At 47.6% G+C, this 17,154-nt stretch overlaps 1 protein-coding gene and 1 long non-coding RNA gene across 7 annotated transcripts in view; one reads left to right on the top strand and one right to left on the bottom strand.

Moving 5' to 3' along the window:
• LOC141053712 (uncharacterized) overlaps positions 1–17,154 on the bottom strand; it is a 239,029-nt gene that overhangs the window by 43,977 nt on the left and 177,898 nt on the right. The gene's annotated exons all lie outside the window — the stretch shown is intronic.
• Positions 1–17,154, top strand: part of SOX6 (SRY-box transcription factor 6) — a 650,335-nt gene that overhangs the window by 501,717 nt on the left and 131,464 nt on the right. For all 6 annotated transcript variants that reach the window (XM_073550751.1, XM_073550747.1, XM_073550750.1 and 3 more), the window contains one exon: positions 8,247–8,367. In XM_073550751.1, coding sequence (XP_073406852.1) covers positions 8,247–8,367 — 121 coding nt within the window. The remainder of the gene's footprint in view (positions 1–8,246; positions 8,368–17,154) is intronic.

The raw sequence follows: 17,154 nt of genomic DNA, 5'->3' as shown, positions 1-17,154 counted from the left end.
CCTCCCATACAGGGCAGTAACATGTGACCTCTCCTATGTAACCTATGACCCCTCCCATGCAGAGTGTAACATGTGACCTCTCCTATGTAACCTATGACCCCTCCCATGCAGAGTGTAACATGTGACCTCTCCTATGTAACCTATGACCCCCTCCCATGCAGAGTGTAACATGTGACCTCTCCTATGTAACCTATGACCCCTCCCATGCAGAGTGTAACATGTGACCTCTCCTATGTAACCTATGACCCCTCCCATACAGGGCAGTAACATGTGACCTCTCCTATGTATCCTATGACCCCTCCCATACAGGGCAGTAACATGTGACCTCTCCTATGTAACCTATGACCCCTCCCATGCAGGGCAGTAACATGTGACCTCTCCTACGTAACCTATGACCCCTCCCATGCAGAGTGTAACATGTGACCTCTCCTATGTAACCTATGACCCCCTCCCATGCAGAGTGTAACATGTGACCTCTCCTTGTAACCTATGACCCCTCCCATACAGGGCAGTAACATGTGACCTCTCCTATGTAACCTATGACCCCTCCCATACAGGGCAGTAACATGTGAACTCTCGTATGTAACCTATGACCCCTCCCATACAGAGCAGTAACATGTGACCTCTATGTAACCTATGACCCCTCCCATGCAGAATGTAACATGTGACCTCTCCTATGTAACCTATGACCCCTCCCATGCAGAGTGTAACATGTGACCTCTCCTATGTAACCTATGACCCCTCCCATGCAGAGTGTAACCTATGACCCCATCCCATGCAGTGTAACATGTGACCTCTCCTATGTAACCTATGACCCCTCCCATGCAGTGTAACCTATGACCCCCTCCCATGCAGAGTGTAACATGTGACCTCTCCTATGTAACCTATGACCCCTCCCATGCAGAGTGTAACCTATGACCCCCTCCCATGCAGAGTGTAACATGTGACCTCTCCTATGTAACCTATGACCCCTCCCATGCAGAGTGTAACATGTGACCTCTCCTATGTAACCTATGACCCCTCCCATGCAGAGTGTAACATGTGACCTCTCCTATGTATCCTATGACCCCTCCCATACAGGGCAGTAACATGTGACCTCTCCTTTGTAACCTATGACCCCTCCCATGCAGAGTGTAACATGTGACCCTGCCAGCGATGATCCTCTCTGTGCCCCGTGTGCCAGCGGCTTTGCATTTTGGCACTGGTTTGGGTTGCTGGCACACGGCTCGGTGAGTGACTGCTGCAGATGCTGTTTCTCAAGTTTGCTGAGGACAATCTTTAGTACAAGTCTTCTGGGATAAACAATGGCACCTGTTCCTCACAAGACTCCGGCCCCGTCAGTCCCTTCATGTACGTTTAATGAAGCTCTAGGGCAGATGGCAAAAAATGGCAGCGACTCCTTCTTAGCGCAGGGGGGAGCACAATGGCCTATTTTTATACCGAGGCAGAGACAACGTCTGAGTGCATCCCCCGCATCTGCCGCTGTCTCCTGTCATCGACCTGACGAACATCCTGGCAATTAAAATTTTTGGGCATTCAGCCGAACTTTGCAAGAATGTAAAGAAGAAAAATAAAAATAATTATTGGTATCAGGAGGGAAACATCGCCCTTGTTTTGCCGCTGTGGGTCTCCTGGAAGATGGAGGATGCGGCAGAGGACGGTCCAGGTCCCTCATTCCACCCAGGAGCAATGGAGTCATTTTTCTGGAAGATTTTGCATCCTTCGCACAAAGTATTAAAGCTTTTCCCCAGGAGAGTCGCATTAATGTATCAATTATAGTGGAAATTACAAATACTTGACTCCATGCTCCCATGAGAAGAAGGGAAGCAGCGAGATGTAGAATATCGTTTACCAATAGTGAAGCCGACATCTAAAGGATTCGGACCACCGTGAATTACTTCTTCATTTACTGAGATTCGTAAAGCAATGCGGGGTGACCGTCATCATTCCTGCCAGGCAGTAAACTGTAGGCCTCCGATCCCAGCAGTCCTATGTAACAGATGACACGTGGTGAGATGCTCCCGAGCTCTGCTGCATCTGTACATTGGCTGGTGTATAGGTTCGGCCAGTGCGGGCGCTCAGGGAAGAACCTGTCTGCCTCAGCTAAACTGGAGAAATCGCTGCTCCCAGCAAGAAGGTGTCACGGCTCAGCAGAGCGCCGGTGATTGCACAAAGACCTTTTTATAATACTTTGATTTTCTGGAGAAATGAATTCAGGAAAATCCCGTAAAGTGTTTATTTCTGGGTGACCTTTATTAACCTGCATCTAAAGGCACCCCCGAGACCGGCTTATGTGGTCAATTAAGAAGGGAGTCAGTGTGCGCTGCCGCTCAGGAATGGCACCTGAAGTCGGGGGGGAGGTTTGGCAGCGGGATGGGTCAACACACATCCAAATTCCGAACGTTCTGTTCTTACTCCTTGTTTTGTCCGACAAGCTGCCCCCAGTGTGAATTTCCAGCGGTCTCATGTACCACAGATCGTTCCTATTGTTTGTTGTCACTTTATGATGATACATTGGTCTGTCCATCATCAGTCAGACAGACGGCTGATGAAGCCTCACGCTGCCCATCTCTGCTGTGACCGGCCAGGCTATCCTGGACACGAGTCTTTCCCATTACCATATTTAGGGTGAAGGTGAGGTGGCGGATGACGCGGTGCTGTAACACACGGAGGCACAAGGTGACTCGCTCCACTCATTGCTTTCTTACGGCTCTTTCCTATGTCTGCCGTAATGATGACTGGAGCGTCATCATTTCTAGGGATCTGAGGGACGTCGCCTCCAGCACAGGACATTGATGCCGGCTTATGGGGGCTCACTGGGAATAAGAGGTGCGACCTTTCTAATCTGCTTCTCATTATTGTATTGTTCTCCCCGAAGTAGAAAATCATGACCTGCAGTGTCAGGAGCCGACGGAAGGCCGTGAAGTGAGACTTTATTGGCTGGAGCTCAGCATTATGGCTACGGTGCCATATTACTCACACCGCACGCTGCCACCATTTCTGTACGTCCAACACTTGACTTGTCGCATTAACCCTAACCCGGCGCCCTGGCCGGATTCATCTCCTGGGTCCTGTGCTGGGATCTTCATTTTTCATCCTTTACATTTCCTGTGAATCTTATAAATCAGATGACCGTCTTCCCAACATCAGCGCACATTAGGGAATTTGGTTGGTGTGAATGTGTATAATCGGCAAATCAATTCACCTATCGTGTTCTGTGTCTGGAGAATCGCATGGCTCAGCTCCACGAGTGACCAGAAGGGCTCATTATTAGTATATCATCATCATCTGATCGGTGGGATTGTTTTGCCGTTACAGACGTTGCCGCCACATTTTATGTAACAACCAAAGATTATTTAATATGAGAGAGAAGGAAGAAATGTCAGGAATAATCACCGTTCTGCGCTGATCAAATGTGTGATGTAAGCTGCTGCCATCTAGTGGTCATTGTGCCATGAAATCTGACTGGCGCCACTTCTGTCAACACCCATCTCTTGCTATGTCAAGCCACACAGCGATGGGAGCACAGCCATGCAGTGATGGGAGCGCAACCATGCAGGGATGGGAGCGCGGCCATGCAAGAATGGGAGCGCAACCATGCGAGAATGGGAGCGCGGCCGTGCAAAGAAGGGAGCGCGGCCGTGCAAGGACGGGAGCGCGGCCGTGCAAGGACGAGAGCGCAGCCGTGCAAGGACGGGAGTGCAGTCATGTGAGTGTGGCCATGCACTGAAGGGATCAGAGCGTGGCCGTGCAGTGATGAGAATGTAGGGATGGGAATACAGCGATGAGAATGCAGTGATGAGATTGCAGCGATGGGAATGCAGTCATGAGAGTGCAGCGATGAGAATGTAGTGATGAGAGTGTAGTGATGGGAATGCAGTGATGAGAGTGCAGCGATGAGAATGTAGTGATGAGAGTGCAGTGATGGGAATGCAGTGATGAGAATGTAGTGATGAGAGTGTAGTGATGGGAATGCAGTGATGAGAGTGCAGCAATGGGAATGCAGTGATGAGAGTGCAGTGATGAGAAAGTAGTGATGAGAGTGCGGCCGTGCAGTGGTGAGAGCGCAGCAATGGGAATGCAGTGATGAGAGTGCAGCGATGAGAGTGCAGCGATGAGAATGCAGTGATGAGAGTGCAGTGATGGGAATGCAGTGATGAGAGTGCAGCGATGAGAATGTAGTGATGAGAGTGCAGTGATGGGAATGCAGTGATGAGAATGTAGTGATGAGAGTGTAGTGATGGGAATGCAGTGATGAGAGTGCAGCGATGAGAATGTAGTGATGAGAGTGCAGCAATGAGAATGTAGTGATGGGAAACTAGTGATGAGAGTGCAGCGATGAGAGTGCGGCCGTGTAGTGATGGGAGCATGGCTGTGCAGTGATGAGAGCGCAGCAATGGGAATGGAGTGATGAGAGTGCAGTGATGAGAGTGCAGCGATGGGAATGCAGTGATGAGAGTGCATTGATGAGAAAGTAGTGATGAGAGTGCAGTGATGAGAGTGCAGCGATGGGAATGCAGTGATGAGAGTGCAGCAATGAGAATGTAGTGATGAGAGTGCAGTGATGAGAGTGCGGCCGCGCAGTGATGAGAGCGCAGTGATGAGAATGTAGTGATGGGAATGCAGTGATGAGAAACTAGTGATGAGAGTGCAGCGATGAGAGTGCGGCCGTGCAGTGATGGGAGCATGGCTGTGCAGTGATGAGAGTGCATTGATGAGAAAGTAGTGATGAGAATGCAGTGATGAGAGTGCATTGATGAGAAAGTAGTGATGAGAGTGCAGTGATGAGAGTGCGGCCGTGCAGTGATGAGAGCGCAGCAATGGGAATGCAGTGATGAGAGTGCAGTGATGAGAAAGTAGTGATGAGAGTGCGGCCGTGCAGTGGTGAGAGCGCAGCAATGGGAATGCAGTGATGAGAGTGCAGCGATGAGAGTGCGGCCGTGCAGTAGTGATGAGAATGCAGTGATGAGAGTGCATTGATGAGAAAGTAGTGATGAGAGTGCAGTGATGAGAGTGCGGCCGTGCAGTGATGAGAGCGCAGCAATGGGAATGCAGTGATGAGAGTGCAGTGATGAGAAAGTAGTGATGAGAGTGCGGCCGTGCAGTGGTGAGAGCGCAGCAATGGGAATGCAGTGATGAGAGTGCAGCGATGAGAGTGCAGCGATGAGAATGCAGTGATGAGAGTGCGGCCGTGCAGTGATGAGAGCGCAGTAATGGGAATGCAGCGATGAGAGTGCAGTGATGGGAATGCAGTGATGGCAGTGCGTCTAGTGGCTCTTGTAGCAATCGCTATCTGGATGGACTCTCGATGATTAATAAATGCTGCCCCCTCCCGGCGGCACGCACTGATATTGCTCATCACTTTTTCTGATCTTTTATGTCGCGTCATATCACTTGTGTTACCGTCTGCGGGAGGCAGAACTTTTGTCGGCTGCTCGGCTCGGGAATCATTGCGACGGTTTTTATTTTGAGCTGTTTATTGGGTTGTTGCTGGAACAGAGTTAATTCCATCTCTGCCTGTCCTATCCTGCGCGGCGCGGACGAGGTAACAATGTCGCACGTCTTCATTAAGTTTACACACAATAATAAAATGGCTGCCAGCTCAGACAGCTGGCGTTTGTCTCCCTTTGCTTTTATTCTTCCTGAAGTGTCGGTATTCCTGACATTCGCCATTCAGTCATTTCTAGTGAATTTTCTATCGCATCAAGTCATAAAGTGCGAGCGAGAGGCAGGAGCTGCTAATGGAGGACATTAGTTTTATTTCATGCAATGATGTTGCAGTTTTACTGTAAATCTTGCGGCATCTGAGTTTTTAATATTCTGGTTTGATGCTTCAGAATATAAAATGTTTTGTATAATGCGACGCTTTAGTCATTTCTTATGGCTCCTAATAAAAGCACAAGACAGGTAAAAACCCCACAATAAGTGGGGGACGGAGCAGATCGTGCTCTATAAAAACATGGACTAATTTACGTTTGTTTCTGTAAGTGAAATATCCGCAGGTAGTAAGGAGCGTGGCGCTCTCTGCGAGTTCAGGACAGAAATGACCAGATTAGTGTATGAAGTGACGGGTGGGTACACCCCGGGCGCAGAATGCCCCAGAACAGGGCCAAGGCAGCTCCCAAATATCCTGCCACATGCGTAACAGGCAAGACCAGAAGTCGGATTAAGCTCCAGACCGAGGGACGGAAATTGTCACAACCAACATCGATCTGAATTACACATGAACCTCAAAACAGTCCTGTGAGCCCCACACGGATGTTACCTGCGCTGATACATTGTAACAAGCGGCAGAGGACAGACGTGCGCTGCTGCAGTGGATATATGAAAAAAGTGACGGAGAATCGACCCTGCCCTCAGGGCCTTACAGTGTACAGGGCATTCGGAAAGGAGGCAGTAGGTCGGCAGTTACAGCGGTTACGGTGGTGGTAGGACGGCGAGGTCATTGCAGGCTGTGATGTGGGCGACAGAGGGGTCATTGCAGGCTGTGATGTGGGCGACAGCGGGGTCATTGCAGGCTGTGATGTGGGGGACAGCGGGGTCATTGCAGGCTGTGATGTGGGGGACAGCGGGGTCATTGCAGGCTGTGATGTGGGTGACAGCGGGGTCATTGCAGGCTGTGATGTGGGTGACAGCGGGGTCATTGCAGGCTGTGATGTGGGGGACAGCGTGGTCATTGCAGGCTGCGATGTGCGGGACGGCGGGGTCATTGCAGGCTGTGATGTGGGTGACGGCGGGGTCATTGCAGGCTGTGATGTGGGTGACGGCGGGGTCATTGCAGGCTGTGATGTGGGTGACGGCGGGGTCATTGCAGGCTGTGATGTGGGCGACGGCGGGGTCATTGCAGGCTGTGATGTGGGGGACGGCGGGGTCATTGCAGGCTGTGATGTGGGCGACGGCGGGGTCATTGCAGGCCGTGATGTGGGCGACGGCGGGATCATTGCAGGCCGTGATGTGGGGGACGGCGGGGTCATTGCAGGCCGTGATGTGGGGGACGGCGGGGTCATTGCAGGCTGTGATGTGGGTGACGGCGGGGTCATTGCAGGCTGTGATGTGGGGGACGGCGGGGTCATTGCAGGCTGTGATGTGGTGGACGGCTGTGATGTGGGTGACGGCGGGGTCATTGCAGGCTGTGATGTGGGTGACGGCGGGGTCATTGCAGGCTGTGATGTGGGTGACAGCGGGGTCATTGCAGGCTGTGATGTGTGTGACAGCGGGGTCATTGCAGGCTGTGATGTGGGTGACAGCGGGGTCATTGCAGGCTGTGATGTGGGGGAACAAGCAGGGTCATTGCAGGAGATTTTTGAAGAGATGGGTTCCATCTGAAGGTTCTGAATGTGGCTGATAATCGGACGTGTTGGGCACTGAAGACACTCGGGAGAAGTCTTGGAGGCGATTGGGTGAGGAATGTACAAGAGCAGAGGACAGAAGGAGGTCTCGTGAGGGACCAAGCATTACGTGTGGAGGATTCCGGGAGAATAGTTTGGAGATGTATGGGGAAGACGATTGTGGACGGCTTATACGTTATGACTTTTACATTATTGTCTAACTAGATGCCATTAACCCTTACCTGTCAGGTTTTCAGCCTCTGGATGTAAATAAGAATGAAAATGAAGAGCAGTTGAGACACAGAATATTTTACGTCTTCTCATTATGAAGTGATTAGTGATCAGAGTGGGACGCGTTCTAATATTTGTTATCGTTTTTCCCATCTGCAGGGTGGGATTGTGGAGTCACTAGGGAAATTATCAGCATCATCCTCTGAATCCAAGTATTCAGGCGCAGACTCATCCTCTACAATGGTGGTCATATGATGGCGGGTCGTATGATTGGTGGACCCCTACCTTGCTCAGCTCCTGTGTTATCTCTGATAATCAGAAATCGGAGACACTGGATTCTTCTCTCCCCTAACATCATCTGTGGGGGGAGTGGGAAGACCCCATACACATTAGGTGTGTCTGACAATCTGCATCTGGGACTGACAGGCGACAACCAACTTGGCCACCATTACTTGTCCTGCAGTCACCCAGAGGCAGGATACTGGGGACGGATGGACTGCTGCACGCTGGACCCCCCCCCCCCCCCCCAATGGTTCTCTCCTAGTTTGTGTATGCTCCTGCCCTGGTCGGCTGATTTCATACGTGAAGTGTCAGGAATCTCAGCCGCCCGCAGCTTCTGTGATCTGTGAAGAAGCATCTGACAAGGTGGATTTGTGCATTGTCTGATCAGTGTCTTGTGTTCGGCAGGTCCAAGGTCACATGCCTCCTCTCATGATCCCCATCTTCTCACACGACCAGCGGACGTTGGCCGCCGCGGCTGCAGCCCAGCAGGGGTTCCTCTTTCCCCCAGGACTAACCTACAAACCAGGTGAGTGACACAATGATGGCTTACTGTGAAGGAGTGTGTACGGAGGGTCTTAGGATCGGCCTTCTTTGTGCAAGTCTTGTAATAAGTGAGTCAGATATATAGGAAGAAAAAAAGAGAACGAAAGCGCCCCTCACGCAGGTGACACGGAACAACGCCAGTGTCAGGAGGTGAAGGGGCCCACCTGGGTGGGTTGTGCGCCTGTTGGCAAACCCTGGGAATGGCCAACGTTTCTCCAATGGCTGCTGCTTCACCCGCTGGATCCCCTCTGTGGGTCCAGAGAAAGTGGGTCTAGCAGATCACAAAGACAATTACCCACACTCAGTGAGTAGACAGATAATATGGAGCAAAAGTCAGGGGCATCAGGACAAGAATCAGGGATGATTTATATACACAGCTCTGGCAAACATTAAGAGCCCACTGTGGTGGATTATAAAGATCCGCTTCTCTCCGTGTCCGGCAGCCATTCCATTCCAGTGTCAGCTGAATTCCAACCAGAGTCCACCTCATTCTACCTAATGTGCTTCTGATTAGGTGATCACCTGAACCAACGAAGGAAAGTATAAAAACCCTGCTGTGGTGTTCACAATCCTCCTGCAATAGGACAAGCTGGACGGCAAAACAAGTGCTAGTGATATCCCAAAAGTAATAGGAATGACAAAATAACTTTTAACCCCTTTCTGACATATGACGTACTATCCCGTCCACGGGACCCGGACCTGTATGACCGTGGACGGGATAGTACGTCATCGCGCTCATGGGGGGAGCGCAATTGATCGCGGCCGGGTGTGAGCTGATTATCACAGCTGACACCTGGTACTATGTGCCAGGGGCTATCACGGACTGCCCCCCACCACATTAACCCCTGGCACACGGCGATTAAACATAATCGCAGTGTACTGGGGGCATAGGGAAGAATCATGCAGGGAGGGGGCTCCCTGCGTGTTTCCCTGAGACGCTCAGAGCAACGCGATGTGCTCACTTTGCTCTGAGCGCCTGCTCCCTGCAGGCCCCCAGATCCATTATGGCCACGGGGGCCTTCGGGGTCCTGCAGGGAGGAGGCTTTCTCATTGCCTTCTGAGAGCAGGCGCTGAGAAAGCCTGCTGCAGTGCCTGTAAGATCGCTGATCTGACACACTGCTGTGCAAGGTGTCCGATCAGCGATCTGACACTTTATTATATTGTCCCAGTGTGGGACAAGATAATAAAGTAAAAAAAAATTAAAAATAATTTTTTAAAAATTCCTTAAAGTAGTTGTCCGGGCTTTTCACATAATCTCAGTACATATCTGGGCTGCAGAATGGTGACAATAAGTAATTTACCTTCTATCACCAGTTTGCAGGGTTTTCTAGATATCACTCTCTTCTGAGCAGAACGTCCAAGGGGGGGGGGGTTCTGCCATTGAAATGAGAACTGTTCGTTTCCTCCTACTCTACTAAAAACCTGCCCTCTATAGCAACAACCCCACCCTCCATAGCAACAGGCCCTTGGTGGGAGCTTCACACATACACTGCACCAAATCTGCTGCTGTGTGAAGACATCAGTGACACAGAGCTGTCTCATTCTCACAGCAGAGGCTTTGTCACAGAACAGATTACATCAGTGACTGCCATCCCCTGTGCAGAATAGAAGCTGCAGACCCCCATCACTGGCCATCACACAGTCTGTTCTCACTGCTGCCAGCAGCCGAGCCCCATCACTGCCAGCCCAAGCCCCATCACTGCCAGCAGCCTGGGACACTGAGGGAAGGAATTACTGATAATGAATTATGTATTGTAATCATGGAGTGGCCCAGAATACAGGACAATTTCACTTTCCATAGATCACTGTTCAGCGTGTGTCTGGGGGAGGAGCAGCTGGGTGGTTCTGCTCTCTGCACTGAGGCTGCTAGAGGGGGAGGATTTGTTACTGTGTGAGGAGGGATTGTTCATGTGGACGTGGAGGGCCTGTTGCTATGGAGGGTGGGCCTGTTGCTATAGAGGGCAGGTTTTTAGTAGAGTAGGAGGAAACGACCAGTTCTCATTTCAATGCCAGAACACCCCCCCCTTGGACGTTCTGCTCAGAAGAGAGTGATATCTAGAAAACCCTGCAAACTGGTGACAGAAGGTAAATTACTTATTGCCACCATTCTGCAGCCCAGATATGTCATTATTTCCCTCTACTCCTCTTTGGTCAGACCTCATCTGGAATATTGTGTCCAGTTTTGGGCACCACATTTTAAAAAAGACATCAACAAACTGGAGCAAGTTCAGAAAAGAGCGACCAGAATGGTGACCGGTCTGCAAACCCTGTCTTATGAGGAAAGGTTGCAGGATTTGGGAATGTTTAGTTTGCAAAAGAGAAGACTGAGAGGAGACTTAATTGCTGTCTACAAATATCTAAAGGGCTGTCACATTGTAGAAGGATCATCTTTATTCTCATTTGCACAAGGAAAGACTAGAAGCAATGGGATGAAACTGAATGGGAGGAGACACAGATTAGATATTAGAAAAAACTTTTTGACAGTTAGAGTGTTCAATGAGTGGAACAGGCTGCCACGAGAAGTGGTGAGTTCTCCTTCAATGGAAGTCTTCAAACAGAGGCTGATCTGACTGGGATGATTTAGCGAATCCTGCTTTGAGCAGGGGGTTGGACCAGATGGCCCAGGAGGTCCCTTCCAACTCTACGATTCTATGTACTGAGATTATGTGAAAAGCCCGGACAACCCCTTTAATAAAAAAAAAAAGCATTCCCTAATAAATTCTTTTATTTTTAAATAAAAAAACTCCCAAAACAATAACAGTATACATATTTAGTATCGCCACGTCCGTAACGACCCACCCTATAAAACTGTCCCACTAGTTAACCCCTTTAGTTAACCCTTAAAAAAAACAAGGCAAAAAACAATGCCTTATCATACCGCTGAACAAAAAGTGCAACACACAATCAAAAAGACGGCTATAATTAACCATGGTACCGCTGAAAACGTCATCTTGTCCCGCAAAAAACGAGCCGACATAGAACGTCATCAGCGACAAAATAAAAAGTTATAGCTGACAGAATAAAGCGATGCAAAATAATTATTTTTTATATAAAATTGTTTTTATTTTATAAAAGCGCCAAAAAAATTGATATAAATGAGGTACCGCTGACCCGAAGAATAAAACCGCCTTATCAATTTTACCACACGCGGAACAGTGTAAACGCACCCCCCCCAAAAAAAAAAAAAAAATTAATGAAATGCTGGTTTTTGTTCATTCTGCGTCCCAAAAATCGAAATAAAAAGCAATCAAAAAATGTCATGTGCCCGAAAATGGTACCAATAAAAACGTCAACTCGTCCCGCAAAAACTAAGACCTCAACATACTCAGGACAAATTGCACAACAACTTTTGGGGTCCGATTTCTCCTATTACCCTTGGAAAAATAAAAAATTGGGGCAAAAATACCATTTTTGAGGAAAAAGATTATTTTTTTCTGGCTCTACGTTATAAACGTCTGTGAAGCACTTGGGGGTTCAAAGTTCTCACCACACATCTAGATAAGTTACTTAGGGGGTCTAGTTTCCAAAATGGGGTCACTTGTGGGGGGTTTGAACAGTTTAGGTACATCAGGTACTCTCCAAACGTGACATGGCGTCTGATCTCAACTCCAGCATAATTTTGCACAGAAAAAGTCAAACGGCGCTCCTTCCCTTCCGAGCTCTGCCATGCACCGAAACAGTGGTTCTCCCCACATATGGTGCATCAGCGTACTCAGGACAAATTGCAAAATGACTTTTTCAGTCCAATATCTCCTGTTACCCTTGGCAAAATAAAAAAATTGGACCTGAAGTAATTTTTTGTGAAAAAAGTTTGTTCATTTTTTTAAACATTCAAAAAATTCCTGTGAAGCACTTCAAGGGTTAATAAACTTCTTGAATCTGGTTTTGAGTAGCTTGAGGGGTGCAGTTTTTAGAATGGTGTCACTTTTGGGTATTTTCTATCCTATAGACCCCTCAAAGTGACTTCAAATGTGATGTGGTCCTAAAAATAAAATGGTGTCGTAAAAATGAGAAATCGCTGGTCAACTTTTCACCCTTATAACTTCCTAACAAAAAAAAAAAATATTGATTCCAAAATTGTGCTGATGTAAAGTAAACATGTGGGAAATGTTACTTATTAAGTTTTTTGTGTGCCATATCTCTGTGAATTAAGGACATAAAACTTCAAAGTTGGAAAATTGCAAAATTTTAAACATTTTTGCCAAATTTCCGTTTTGCTCACAAATAAACGCAAGTTATATGAATGAAATTTTACCACTAACATGAAGTACAATATGTCACGAGAAAACAATGTCACAGTCACCGGGATCCATGGAAGCTCCAGAGTTATTACCTCATAAAGGGACAGGGGTCAGAATTGTAAAAATTGGCCCGGTCAGGAACGCGCAAACCACCCTTGGGGGTTAAGGGGTTAAGCATGCCAAAGGAGTTGAAAAGAAAAGTCTTGAGTGGGGAAAAGAAGGGCTCAATTCTGGCTTTACTAGCAGAGGGATACAGGGAGCGTCATGTTGACTCCATCCTTAAAATTTCGAAGATGGCAGTCCATTACAACAAGGTCAAGCAGCAGATATTGGGGATAACAAAGGTACAGACCGGCAGCTAGGTCAATGTGTGGATGAAGGACCACCACATCAAACCCCTGTCATGGCCGCCCAATCTCCAGACCTGAACCCCACTGAGAACCTCTGGAATGTAATCAAGAGGAAGATGGAGAGTCACAAGCCATCAAACAAAGAAGACCTGCTGACATACGTGTACCAGGAGCGGCATAAGGTCACCCAAAAGCCGTGTGAGAGACTGGAGGAAAGCAGCCAAGACGCAGGAAAGCCGGGATTAACAATCATGGGGATTCCACAGAATATTGATCTCCGAACTCTTCCTGAGGTAAAACATTAGTATTGTGGTTTCTAAATGATTATGGACTTGTTTTCTTAGCATTATTTGAGGTCTACAAACTCTCTGCATTTTTTATGCAAATTGCCTCTTCAGAGAGAAAGAGGACTTTTACTCTACAGCGCCACCTGTTGGTGGTAGCGATCCTACAAGTCACAATCAACCCTTTAACGAGTCTTGTAATATGACTTAGGATAAAAGCCAAATCAGAATCTCAGTTTGCAGACACGGTGTTTCGGGCTATTGGCCCTCGTCAGTGCAAAGTATGAGATCTGATTTGGCTAGGTGAGCGGCTCTGGCTAAGGTCTATGGGGTAAGGTTTCTCCAATAAGCCTCCTTACCTTGACAAGCCAGAGCTGGAATGTCACTCTCCACAAGGAGAAACCTTACCCCTTAGACCTCTGCATTTTTTAGTTATTTTGACCATTTCTCATTTTCTGAAAGTAAATATAAAATTTAGTGCTTGGAAATTCGGAGACATGTTGTCAGCAGTTTATAGAATAAAAGAGCAATTTACATTTTACTCAAAAATATAAAGAGGAAAATCAGACAAACTGAACATTGTGCAGCGGTCTCTTCATTTTTGCCAGCGCTGTATACATGTATATATATTATATATATTTATGTATTTCTAATGATTTGTCATGCATTTTTTATACATTTTAGATTGTGGTTTGCGAGTAAGTCTGAGTCAATGATGTGTTGTAGTAATTGCTCAGCACAGGTGTCAATTAATGAAACTGATAGACCGGAGTGTGTATAGCCCCCAGATATATGATGTGTACATGCCTGAAGAAGGAGCCACATCAGCTCTGAAACATGGAGCAAAACAAAGGGCGGTAATCTGGTAATCCCGCTTCCCTCAGATAGGGGTCACTCACTAAGAGACACCCGTGTCCTACAGAACAAGGCGCACGGACAAGATCCGGGTCTGCACAATGATTCGGGACACTTTCTGGGGTCCATTATACTAAATCTCTCAGGCCATTTTTGCCAAGATCAACAGATTTTTATTTTTTTTAAAATAAAAGGACGAGTTGCACAAAAATAAAAGATTGCATATTATCAGATGAATATGACATAAGCAACTTTTCTTATGCCAGAATGTTGACAATCACGCCAACAGTGATGTATATTAAGTGTGCCGTACATATCCGACTGGGACAGACGTGTGGAGAACTATATTATATACAGCGGGTGAAATGAGGATTGGACTCGCCACCAATGTCCTCAGTAAATCTATTGGTAAAACTGCTGTTAACTTGAAACTCTCCCCAGATGTCGGGAACATCTCGTCCAATCCACACAGGACGGAAATCACCAAATTGTCCATAAATGATGTGGAATAATGAGAGGATGAAGCAGGGTAAAGTACTGAACACATGAAGAAAGAGAGGATCAAAAAGCCCTGGAAAGTCCTGACACTGAAGGAAATATCTATCAGTGAATAGTAAGCAATCCTGCCACTTAGTGACCAATAATATCAGCTGGGTCACCCGATGCCGATAAAAAGGGGTCTCATAACCAAGGGGAGACATGTTAGAAAATGTATGGAAGGAACTAAAGCGCAAAGATCAGAAGGAGCCAAGAAAGATCAGGATGTGACGAGTGTTTGTGTGGAAAAATGGACCAAAATCCTGCCTGAGCAATGCCTGCGACTAGTTTCTCCATACAGGAGGTGTCTGGAAGCTTCATCGTCAACAACAAAGACTTTTGTATGAAGTATTAATTACATTCCAGTAACGTGTTCAGTACTTTACCCTGCATCATCTCTTATTATTCCACATAATTTATGGACATTCTGGTGATTTCCATCCTGTGTGGATTGGACGGGTCGTTCCCGTCATCTGCAGAGAATTTCATGTCAATAGCATCTTTAGCAATAGATTTACTGAGAACATTGGTGACTTGTCCAATACTTATTTCACCCGCTGTATATCTAGCTTCCACATAGTCTGCAGCCGAGTACAATTCAGAAGAACACGAAGAAACAAGAGGAGAGGACACTGAGCACAAGAGCTTACAATCTATGAGGAGAGGAGGACACTGAGCACAAGAGCTTACAATCTATGAGAGAGGACACTGAGCACAAGAGCTTACAATCTATGAGGAGGGGAGGACACTGAGCACAGGAGCTTACAATCTATGAGGAGAGGAGGACACTGAGCACAAGAGCTTACAGTCTATGAGGAGAGGAGGACACTGAGCACAAGAGCTTACAATCTCTGAGGAGAGAGGAGACTGAGCACAAGAGCTTACAATCTATGAGGAGAGAGGACACTGAGCACAAGAGCTTACAGTCTATGAGGAGAGGAGGACACTGAGCCCAAGAGCTTACAATCTATGAGAAGAGGACACTGAGCACAAGAGCTTACAATCTATGAGGAGAGAGGACACTGAGCACAAGAGCTTACAATCTATGAGGAGAGAGGACACTGAGCACAAGAGCTTACAATCTATGAGGAGAGAGGACACTGAGCACAAGAGCTTACAGTCTATGAGGAGAGGAGGACACTGAGCCCAAGAGCTTACAATCTATGAGGAGAGAGGACACTGAGCACAAGAGCTTACAGTCTATGAGGAGAGGAGGACACTGAGCCCAAGAGCTTACAATCTATGAGAAGAGGACACTGAGCACAAGAGCTTACAATCTATGAGGAGAGAGGACACTGAGCACAAGAGCTTACAATCTATGAGGAGAGAGGACACTGAGCACAAGAGCTTACAATCTATGAGGAGAGAGGACACTGAGCACAAGAGCTTACAGTCTATGAGGAGAGGAGGACACTGAGCCCAAGAGCTTACAATCTATGAGGAGAGAGGACACTGAGCACAAGAGCTTACAGTCTATGAGGAGAGGAGGACACTGAGCCCAAGAGCTTACAATCTATGAGAAGAGGACACTGAGCACAAGAGCTTACAATCTATGAGGAGAGAGGACACTGAGCACAAGAGCTTACAATCTATGAGGAGAGAGGACACTGAGCACAAGAGCTTACAATCTATGAGGAGAGAGGACACTGAGCACAAGAGCTTACAGTCTATGAGGAGAGGAGGACACTGAGCCCAAGAGCTTACAATCTATGAGGAGAGAGGACACTGAGCACAAGAGCTTACAGTCTATGAGGAGAGGAGGACACTGAGCCCAAGAGCTTACAATCTATGAGAAGAGGACACTGAGCACAAGAGCTTACAATCTATGAGGAGAGAGGACACTGAGCACAAGAGCTTACAATCTATGAGGAGAGAGGACACTGAGCACAAGAGCTTACAATCTATGAGGAGAGAGGACACTGAGCACAAGAGCTTACAGTCTATGAGGAGAGGAGGACACTGAGCCCAAGAGCTTACAATCTATGAGGAGAGAGGACACTGAGCACAAGAGCTTACAGTCTATGAGGAGAGGAGGACACTGAGCCCAAGAGCTTACAATCTATGAGAAGAGGACACTGAGCACAAGAGCTTACAATCTATGAGGAGAGAGGACACTGAGCACAAGAGCTTACAATCTATGAGGAGAGAGGACACTGAGCACAAGAGCTTACAATCTATGAGGAGAGAGGACACTGAGCACAAGAGCTTACAGTCTATGAGGAGAGGAGGACACTGAGCCCAAGAGCTTACAATCTATGAGGAGAGAGGACACTGAGCACAAGAGCTTACAGTCTATGAGGAGAGGAGGACACTGAGCCCAAGAGCTTACAATCTATGAGAAGAGGACACTGAGCACAAGAGCTTACAATCTATGAGGAGAGAGGACACTGAGCACAAGAGCTTACAATCTATGAGGAGAGAGGACACTGAGCACAAGAGCTTACAATCTATGAGGAGAGAGGACACTGAGCACAAGAGCTTACAGTCTATGAGGAGAGGAGGA

The sequence above is a fragment of the Dendrobates tinctorius genome, unplaced genomic scaffold (assembly GCF_039654945.1).
Source record: "Dendrobates tinctorius isolate UK_male_01 unplaced genomic scaffold, ASM3965494v1 ptg000168l, whole genome shotgun sequence".
NCBI lineage: Eukaryota > Metazoa > Chordata > Amphibia > Anura > Dendrobatidae > Dendrobates > Dendrobates tinctorius.
Note: the sequence above shows the minus strand (reverse complement) of the source record. Positions and strands in the feature narration are given on the sequence as shown.